The 10,736-nt window shown below is 35.3% G+C and overlaps 1 protein-coding gene across 1 annotated transcript in view; it reads left to right on the top strand.

The window, feature by feature from the left end:
* Positions 1-2,101: 2,101 nt before the first annotated feature.
* The window catches only part of LOC111502216 (uncharacterized), a 48,707-nt gene continuing 40,072 nt past the window's right edge, over positions 2,102-10,736 (top strand). The window contains exons 1-4 of the mRNA XM_074179578.1: positions 2,102-2,181; positions 4,356-4,507; positions 5,573-5,719; positions 7,937-8,205. Of these exons, the coding sequence (XP_074035679.1) occupies positions 2,165-2,181; positions 4,356-4,507; positions 5,573-5,719; positions 7,937-8,205 (585 nt within the window). The 5' untranslated portion in view covers positions 2,102-2,164. The remainder of the gene's footprint in view (positions 2,182-4,355; positions 4,508-5,572; positions 5,720-7,936; positions 8,206-10,736) is intronic.

Genomic DNA, 10,736 nt, shown 5'->3' with positions numbered 1-10,736 from the left:
CTGCTTTTAGAGCTACAACTTTCGTAAATTTATACGGATGTATTCCGTGATTTTTCAAATTCGTTGTACTGAAGCATGTGATACACCTAAATCTTTTTCTGCACTGCGAATGGAAGCTTCTGGATATGAAAAAAATATGCCAAAACGTCAACAGTATTGTCCTCATTTGAAGTAACAGGTTTTGGTAATGTTGAAGGCGCTTTCAACATGGAGCCATAGTTAAGGAAATTATTTTGTAACCTTACAAACTTCCTCTCGTTCATTGGTGTTAATTCAGGATACATTTGGTTGAATTTTCTACAAGTTCTGGCAATGATTTGATCACACTGTCCGTGTATAATAAATAATTTCATAAGAACTTCGTTTGAATAATCGATATTTGCATTCATTTTGGAAGATGATTCGAAACACCGTCGATAACTCTTTGTAAATTACTTATAAAAGTAACGACCATATTTAGCACAATTTATTTTTATCTCGAAAACAGATAGAGATAGGTATAGGACATTATTAACAAAAAAGTATTAAAATACTAGAGCGATTCCCAAAATATATTGATATACGGGGTGTTCCATTTGAAAAAATATAATTGCTGGGACTTTTTGATAGAAGTGACAACGCCGCAATGCTGAAAATATTTCAGATCGATAGAACAGGTAAGGAAATGTGAGAGGTGGAATTTTCAGAAAAATAATGCTTTGCGTTTTCCAGACACGTCTAACCTACTAACTACTATATATATATTCATATATATATACCGGGTGTCCCACATTGTATGTGACAGGCAATATCTGGTTTGTTGAAGGAGATACACAAAAATGTTTCATACAAAAGTTTTAGGAGTTCATGAGAGCTATATTTTGATATAATTTTTAAATAGAACGCCCTGTATATCATTACATATTCAGATGCTACGCCGTAACCGAATTTCAAAAACCAAACATGAAATGATATTAGAATTTAACGTAGCATCTGAATATGTAATGATATACAGGGCGTTCTATTTTAAAAAATGGAATTTCGGTCTGTAGCACCTACACCAAACACCCTGTATATTTAAAAATTATATCAAAATATAGCTCTCATGAACTCCTAAAACTTTTGTATGAAACATTTTTGTGTATCTCCTTCAACAAACCGAATATTGCCTGTCACATAAAATGTGGGACACCCGGTATAGTGGCCAAATTGATAGCTAGTCTTTTACAATTTTCATATTTTTCTGGAACATATTTGGCCCAAAAATCTTCAGTGGAAAACATTCTATATACATTTGCAAAAACACATTAACAAATTATCTCTATTTGAAGTGATACTTTGGGCAGCCACATGTGTCCTTTCTGCTGCTACATCAACTTCAAATGACGATTTAAGAAACGGAGATAGCTTGACAATCTCTGCAAAGTCTTGGAATCTTGTAGCAAATTCGTTCCTAAGATCGGTCAGAAATTTCACAAACACTGCAATGTTAAAGAATTGTCGAATTATGAATAAATTCTTGTCTGTGTTGAGCGCATTTAAATTCCCTTCCCCTGCTAAGAAGGATGTTCGAAAATCAAGATATCCGCTGACTGTAGGCTCCTTGTAGTTCAACGTGTATATCACACCTTATAATTTTGTTCAGAAGTTTTTTAATTGGAAGTGGAATGAATCCACAGTTCCAGATCTTTACATACACGATTGTTTGATGTAGTTAACCCACAAAAAAAGGTGGATTAATAAGGTTGGTACAATATAAAACTAGTCTCAGTCTGAAAACAATTCATGGCCAACCCAAATTATGATTTACATCCAGCAAGCGATCTTTACAAACTAGAACAGAGCCCACAATTGTTGGAATGGTTGTCAAGCACCTAGTGTAAAAAAATCTTTTGATAATACCGAATAATTTGGTAAAAATATATTCCAAAGCCTGTTTGGAACTGAAAAAAGTTGTTTTATTAATTTCAATCCCCATTCAACTGGGCTGGTGGCATTTAGATATAAATAAAGCATTTCAATTCATTTCAAGTATTACTTATTCTCATAATCATTTATAGCGATATCTTCTCTACCGGATACCTAAAATGAATCATGAACATGCAGGAAAACCTCAGATAGGAAAATACATTAAACAGTGTTAGTTCAGTTTCAGTTGATAACGGTGATTAAAGAATAATGTGACATGGATTCAATCAAAATGTGAGTTTTTTTGAGAAATTATAGTAAACGTTAATGTATCATGGACATGTAGGGCGAAACAGAGTGAAGCAATACATAAAAAAATTATGCATTATATACTGGGGATACACTACAAAAACACACTTTTGTCTATTTTCCACTATATTTCTTTATTGTTGACCGGTTTCGGCTATTACACCATTTTCAAAACTAACTGATTACATTTAAATCTGAGTAATTTATACCTATGTTGCTTATTCTATCATAAATGATACATGATACCCGGTACCTGCGGGTGATGTGTGTGGTGATGGTGCACCTATTCATACTACAAGGGTGGTTAAAGAGCGTCTTTTGGAAATATTTAGGGGCAAAGTAATCAGTCGCAATATGGAACACTTTTGGCCGCCTAGATCTCCTGATATAACCCCACTAGATTTCTTCTTGTGGGGTTACTTAAAACAAAAGGTGTATAAGCAAAGACCTTTTCGAGATATAAACCATTTAGAGGCAGTTATTCGAGAATGTGTTGTAAGCACGAAACCCCGTAGTATAAAGAATGTAGTTAAAGATGTTTTAAAAAGGACAATTGATTGCATTGAACGTGGTGGAAGGCACACCGAAATGTGACTTTTTATGTTGTATTTCTATTGGTTTTTACATGGTTTAGGCATATGTTTCGATTTGATTTAGTGTTCTTAATTTAAATTATAACTTTATTTAAACAGATGTTTGTTAGAATTTTTTACGGTTTAGTTTTCTAGGCAACAAAATCTAAATCGATTTCTGAAGTAATTTTGTTCATTCATACCTCATAAAAGATATTTAGTAAATGTGAAATTACTTTCGTATAATTCCTTCCTTAGTTTAATTGCGTTGTAATTTTTCGTAATTAGTGAATAAAAGTTTAACTGTTTGAAAAGTGCAGTGAAGAATAAATTATTGACTTTTAATTGATATTGTTTTTTAATTATGCTTATGTATCAAGCTATTTCGCAAAAAGTAGAAATAAAATGAAATATTTATCTGTTTTTAAAAACTGTATCAACTTTGCATCATTTTTGGCATAATTTTTTCTGGTGTTTTAAATTTTTGCGAAATAAGTTGTATTTAGAATTGCAATTGGTAATAAAAATGCGTTTTAAAGATAAGTTAGGCATAAAGCACTAACTTTGTTGAGGTTTGGCTGAATTTGAGAAATGTCAAATTTTCGAAAAACTGTAAAAAAACTAAATTTGTACTAGAGACCTAAAAATTGGTATATGGGTAAAAATGAAAAAACAATCATCTTTTCTCTTTACCGATTTTCGAAATTTCGAGCAATAACTGCTTTTCTGAACATTTTTTGGAAAAAATGTCAAATTGGACAGGGAAGAAAAATCACTTGATCGGTCATATGCATGTCATTTGGCATCATTTTTAAAGCACAACCTAATGGAGACATCAAAAGTTGCTTGAAGAGATGAATAAAAAAAATCCCATTTGATGCGGACTTTATGTGTGACACTGTATATTTATGTAGCTTAAATTTGTCTTAAATTTTTTGTGCGACCTCCGCTTTTAGTGAAAGAATTGAAGTGGCCCTTTGGGAAAAGGAAGTTGGCCATCCCTGTTTATAACTATGATTTTGAAATCTTTCATGCCTCAAAATTATCACAAAGTAGAAGAAGAAACATGAAAAATATTTTTCCACGTCTGGCGCCAATCCGATGCTTGTTGACTGGTTTGCATATCAAATTAGTGAACCCATGTCTCATATTTTATTTTCTAAACACTCTCAAAAAAGCTCGTTCCAATCTCATAGCTTGTTGTTGCTATGCTTGTTGTATTTTTGAGTTACATAATGACAGAGCAAATTAAAAATATTTTTCAAAATTATTCAAGAGGAGAGGTTAGAATGTTGTTGTCGTAAATTTACACTTCATAAACTTTTTAAATGATATTCACAACAAAATCACTTCTGTTTTTTTCTGTATATTCTGTATTTTTCAGCTTTTATTAATATTTCAACTTCTATTTTGTTTGGTTGTAGCTTGTATGTGAATTTTTTGTAATTTCATTTTTTTGTTTAATAAAATGGTTATTTCAGTTAATCTTATTAATTTTTTAATTGTTTTTTCAGGGTTTCAAATCAATTTATATTATATTAGACAATGGAAGTACGAACTGATGAAAAATCACTTCTGTGTTTTCAGAATAATATTGTTTGGATTAACTCTACTACGTCTCGCAAAAAGCCAAGAAGAAATATTCATGGTTGGAAATAAATGGTGCATCACGAATAGTTCATCAGCATTGGCAATCATTAAAGATATTGAAGACACAGATGAAGGCAGAAACAATTTAGGTAGGTGATGCAAATATTGAACATGTTTCATTGCTTTCTCATCAACTGGGACAGTACGTCAATAGTGAGCGCTTCTAAAATGTAACTCAGGTTATGTGAGATAAGTCTCAGGTCCTAATGGCTGAATTGTTGTTGAACGAGGAAGATAGAAATAACTGAATGAATACTCAAAAATGTTACACTGGAAGTTTTTCTTTCTTACTATTGCTGAAGACTGAAAAAAATATGTGACTTGTATGAAAAGCAACGTGAATCATTCAATTTTCCAGCGTGTTTCATACAAGAAGCTTTTTCAAATTTGATAGAAAAAGTTCTGTCATCACTTATCGATTGATAAAATTTTTGACAATAGAATTTTCAAAGCGAGACGTTTTTACATCTGCAAAAATTTTGGAAAGGTTTATACGACAAACTTCAAAGAATGTATTTTTCATTTTTCTTCTCGGGGTTTCCAAACAGAAGAGGAACGTGAAAAAGAACTTATTCGAATATAGTCGATTGAGATCGTAAAACTTATAGAAACTGTGCAGGTGAAATTAGTTCGGAGAGCAGACAAAGTAAACGAGTGGAATAAGTACAGTCATTGACTGAAGTGTTTAGAGCTGCAATTTGAATAATTAAATAAAGTTTTTGAACTTGATTTACCGTGACCATTTATCAAGAAACCACGTATGCATTAGCATAAATTGATATTTTAATTATTCAAGAGATGAATGTGGTATTCAATGATTCACATTGGGTATAAGTCAGTTCCACTCGAAATAATAATATTTTCTACATGTAGTGGAATTTGCTGATACTTGATGAGAATTCACTTTATCATGAGATTTTCACTGAAAAGTTTACAAAACCACAACAATTGTTTCACTTTACAATAGCTTTTTCAGGCTTCCGCCTGAGGGAGCTTTTGTATACAGAAACACGTTTTGCGTGAAGATTTGGCCTTCAGAGTAGGGATGAAAGAGCTGTGTTAAGAAGACTCATTTTTGGTGGTGCTGTAACAATGAAAAGTTTTCTCGACCCTTCGACATAGCAACAAATTTTCCATAAAAACTGTTTTTTCAGTGTCGTCATTTTATCCGACATCAGAAACCTTGGCAACCTTCGAAAATTCAAACCAGTGGACAAAATATTGGACAGTTGACAACTGGAATGTCATCCAAGCTATTCATGGTCCCATCAAACAATACGTTACAGACAGAAGGTGGGAGGGTAAGTAACGATTTTAAATAGTCGAATGCAGATATGAGAGTATATTGTAAGAAACAATCATCATTTGCTCCAGCAGTTTTCATATTTCCAATTTCTAGGAAACTCACTGTCCAGCGTTACAATCTTCGAAAATCATCGAATATCTGATGGTTCCAAATACAAAATCTCTTTTCCAATAAACAAAATCCTGGATGTGCCTTGTTTGTTAGATTTTATAATTTTGGAAAAGTGGAAATATCAAAAAGAGTACATTTGCTGTTTACTTGATTCGAGTATTTCCTCAGTCAAAAACATCTTCAGAGTGTCACTTTCATATTGCTTTGAAAATTGATAATACAAATGAAGATGTCCCCTTGCACTTGACATGTGCAAAAACTATTTTTGTTCAACTGTGAATGCTCTTTATTCCATATTTCTCGTAAAATATGTGAGAGACTCTTGTAACTCTTTACAATTTAGCACAAAACTATTCCTTTTCAAGTCTTTAGAAACCAAAAAATATGATTTTAAAGATTTGCCATATTTCTCGCTGTATTTTTCAATCCTTCAATGTTTCTTTCAATTCCGTTGCCTTTTGATCAGTTTGGAAAGAATTCATGAAAAATTGCAAAAAGTTCATCGTGATCACTTCGTACAGTTGAGTCTAAAATATTTTTTTGGATCCAGCACGCATAAGCTTCAATTCATGATGGTTGTCCTAGTTTGGGAACGACAGCGAATAACTTCATTTCAAAGCCATTTACAAAAACCACTTTCAAATCCATTTGACTGTTCAATGACTCTAAGTGCAGGTATTTTATGTGACTCTGTTGACATCGTGATCATCAAGTCAGAGCCTTTTCATTATTCGTTTGAAGTAACCATGATTGAGTGAAGTGTGATGACATCTCCTCTCATCCATCTTAGCCATCTATGGAAGGCCAGTTTGGCCAGGAATCCAGACCAGAGACAATTTGTTAAGTCTTCCTATTGAGGAGAGTTGTTTTTAGCAGTTTGCTACCAACTTAGACGTTGCTCTGTAGGAGCCAAGAGCTTCCAATGCTCTTGATCAATGTTTTTGGTCCATCTGTGAACCAACAGTTATCTGCTCTTAATACCTCCTTCTGCCGGAGGATCTCTAATCGGGAACAGTACTTTATAAGGCAGTTCGTACTTGACAGTTGGAGGCATGATGTCATGCAGTCCATCTAGCTTCTCTCTCCAGAAAAATGTGGAGAGTAGGTAGATCTAGAAGACAAACCTGTAAGCCAGAGAGCTTCGCCTGTGTCGTTTTCTGTAAAGCCTTCGGCCACCACGCAATTGCCCCATAAGTGATCATTGGTGTGACAGTCATCACATACCTATATCTAATGGACTTGTTTGGGACCTAAACCCCAAGTTTTACCACAAATCCTTCGGCATATCCATAGAGACAGTCTGGATTTGTGTGAAACTTTTTCCAAATGAGCGTTCCAGGTGAGTTTCTATCAAGAACAATGCCAAGATATTTCACCTCCGTTCCAAATGGAATGACCCGCCATTGAGGGAAAGTGGCGTTAGACCGTCCAACTTTCTCCCCCTGGTTAAGGGGATTATCACAGTTTTGCTGGGGCTGACAAACATCTACTTCCTCAGGCACCAACTTTGAATAACGTCCATCGTTCTTTGGAGGATATTACAAGCTACTTTTCTCGACCTGTACCTCGTCTGGATGATAATGTCATCTGCGTAAGCTTGCAGATCTACTTGTATTCTGTCGTTCTGAAGAAGGTAGAGACAGAGAGACAGAGAACTCGAATATTAAACATAAACGATGCTCCCCAAGGCGGTCAGTTGCAAAACCAAGTGTTGACATCAACGCCGGATGAAAAAATATTGAAAAAATCAAAAAGGAATACCTTTTTGAAAAATGATCTCCTACCATGTAGTAACGGCTACATCCATCAATTCATTGAATATCTTTTGATTCAAAAAGATATTGATCTCGGTACAACGGCATTCTCTAGCTGAAATGATATGGAGTATGGAAAAAATCTAAAGCTCAAACTTGCGTGTCTTTCAATTTCTCGAATTCCTAATTAAAAGATAATCGCTGTTATATTTGATTCAATCTGGTCATGAGTTACCTAGCGTCTCTATAAAAAAAGGAAAGGTATAACGTATAAGTAACACAATGAATGAATGACACAATATCAAATATTTTGGGATTTCAATAATGATTTGTAAATTATCTTTCAGTGTTCCCAGTGTTCAAATCAACAGGTGCGAAGGATTATAAAGAAGTACTTACAATCAGCAACAGTAGGAATTTCAATATACCTCTGTCAGTTAGAACCAAAGCAGATAAACATGTCCACATTTTCTTATGTGACGGTGATACTGTGTATTACAACTGCTATCGGATAAGTCTGGATTTCCAACGTGGACTCGATTCTGTTATTTATAAATGTGGTAGCACCAAATGGTATAGTTCGACACAAAGTTGTGAACTCAGTTATGTAAATAAGGTATGCACAAGCTCAACCAAGATTACCGTTTCTGACAATTTCGTATAGGAGACCTTCATCTTGGTGTCACAATATATAAGGGGTTCCATTTGAAAAATCAGAGATAATAAGTTTGGTTTTTCAGACACACTGATTTTTCAGAAAAATTGCAACATCTCGAATTCTGCTGTATTTAGGAATGAATAACCTTGACGAAACATTGAAAAAACATAACTTTGATGTATTACATTTTTCAGAAAACTCTTGTATAAACGAAAATAATTATAAATCATGCTTTACATCATCTGCTTGTGAAACATCTTCAGGAATGTTTCGTTGGATAGATTTTCGGGTTGAACCGCGTTTGCTTTGAAGCCATTTTCAAGAACCAATTGACACTGAAGCTGTATGACTCGGCACCGGGTCGTGATCTACCTGCCCCCAATTCTCGTCACTGGCTTCTTTCTCACTTTATTCAGTTCCAAGAGAAACGGGTAACCGGTGCAGACTACACGGCGTTCACCCATTGAAGTTATCGGCTCAACTACCAATTCAGCATCAGCGGGTAACAGGCGTTGGCCGGTTTCTGCTAGATGTGTGGTAGAGGTGTCTTGCAAGAGTCCTCGGCATTGAATGATCCTACGGTGGAAAGGTAACTTTCCTAACATGAGTGTCCTAAGAGGTAAACACAAAAGTGTACGGTGTAGACCACACGGCATACACCCAAAATTTGTTGGCAGAACCCCTAATCCCTCACCTACACGGGTAACAGGGGCAAGTCTTGAGTGTTCGATGTGTGGAGAGGAAAATTTCCTGACACGACTACCAGGGCTTCAAAGCAGAAGCCGAAACGTCGAACAGAAGACAACCACAGACGCAGGAGGAGGGAATATCTTGCATAAGACATTGTGCCTGATTTTTACCAAGTAAAACCCCCTCCTTCTTGCCATTCACTATTCCCAGTGGAACCGTTTTCAGATTGCATCAGCGCCCTGTCTCTCTTTTTCTTCTCTTTCGTTTCTATAATGAGCCTGATGACCATGTAGGTTTGTTTTCATTCCTCCTCTTCTGTCATCAAATATATCATTATATAACTTTTCCGCTTCTTTCTGATATTTTTTCTGAACTCTTGCTATTTGTTAGATCTGAACATTGGATGTTCAACATCATTCTCTATATTGCAGTATAAGCATTCGTTGAATTCAGCTCTTACCCTATTTTTTAGATATTTTCTGAAGCCGCCGTGTCCAGATAGTGCTTGGATCAGAAAGTAGTCCCACAATACGGTCTGTTGACCCACTGCTCAATGTCAGGGATCAGCCTATTGGTCCATCGTCCGAACTTTCCATTAGTCCACTTCTCGTGTCAATTTCTCATAAGGTTCAGTCGTTTTCACTACGCCGGTGTACCTCTCTTGCCTCTCATGGACAAAGATATCTATTAAAGGTACTCCTGCCTTTGCTCTTGTTGCTTCCGCCGATATTGTTCTATGTGAACAACAGATACGTATAACTATTTTTCTCTGGACACTAGTGGGTTTGGCAAATAGTTTTTGATTTGTCGTTACCTTATGCCAGACTGGCGCAGGATAGAGTATCTGGGAATGAGCCACACTAAACAGTACCTTTTTTCTTCGCGCTCTAGGACCTTCAATGTTTGGTAAAAGGTTTGATAGGACAGCTACAGTCTTTTCAATTTTTCCAATGGTTCTATCGACATGTTCTGCAAAAGTCATTTTTACATCCAATCAGATACAAAGATATTTAATAGCCCTGCTAGGTATTGCTTTGTATGCTGAACTTGATGGATGGAATCTCCCTTTTCGTTTTTTGTGGTGCTAGTTGAAGCACGTTTGTTTGCATCCAGTTTTCCACCATTTCCAGACCTGTATTTGATACATTCATTAGTATATTCTCATTTTATGCGCGTACTATCATGGCCACATCGTCTGCAAATCCTATGAGGGTTGTTTTTTCTAGAAAGTTCATCTGTAAAAAATCGTTATATAATATATTCCACAGGGTCGGTTCCAACATTGATCCTTGTGAGATACCACAGTGCTGGTATCCCCTTCTGCCTCTAGGAGGATTTTTCTGTCTGACAGATAGAATTCTATTAGAGCGGTTAGTTTCACATCTATACCTCTTCTTTCCAGCGCTTTGAGAATTGATTGCTAGGATACACTACTAAAGGCGTTTTTCGCATCTCTATATCCTCAACCTCCAAAAGGGCGTCCACTGTTTGCCAGCCTTTTCTCATTCCATATTTTCTGACTGATAGCTATCCAGTTATTTGCAATGGGGAATGTTCCTCCTGACGAAAATCAAGTAGTTTTCATAAAAGAGCTCTTGAACAACGCATTTTAATCTTATCATTTCAACTTTTTTCTTTGAAAAATTATTCAAATACTTAAAAAAGAGGAATGAAATAATGCATTCAACATCTAAAGGGATTCGTTTCTATTTCACCATTTGGCAACATCGGTTATAGCTAATAAAGGACAATGAATTTGTTACCTGTATGAGACAAACAAAGATGACATATTTCAAAGG

The sequence above is a fragment of the Leptinotarsa decemlineata genome, unplaced genomic scaffold (genome assembly GCF_025532065.1).
Source record: "Leptinotarsa decemlineata unplaced genomic scaffold, Ldec_3_MD MMD2_tig00026282_RagTag_RagTag, whole genome shotgun sequence".
Classification (NCBI taxonomy): Eukaryota; Metazoa; Arthropoda; class Insecta; order Coleoptera; family Chrysomelidae; genus Leptinotarsa; species Leptinotarsa decemlineata.
This window is presented reverse-complemented; position numbering and strand designations above follow the sequence as displayed.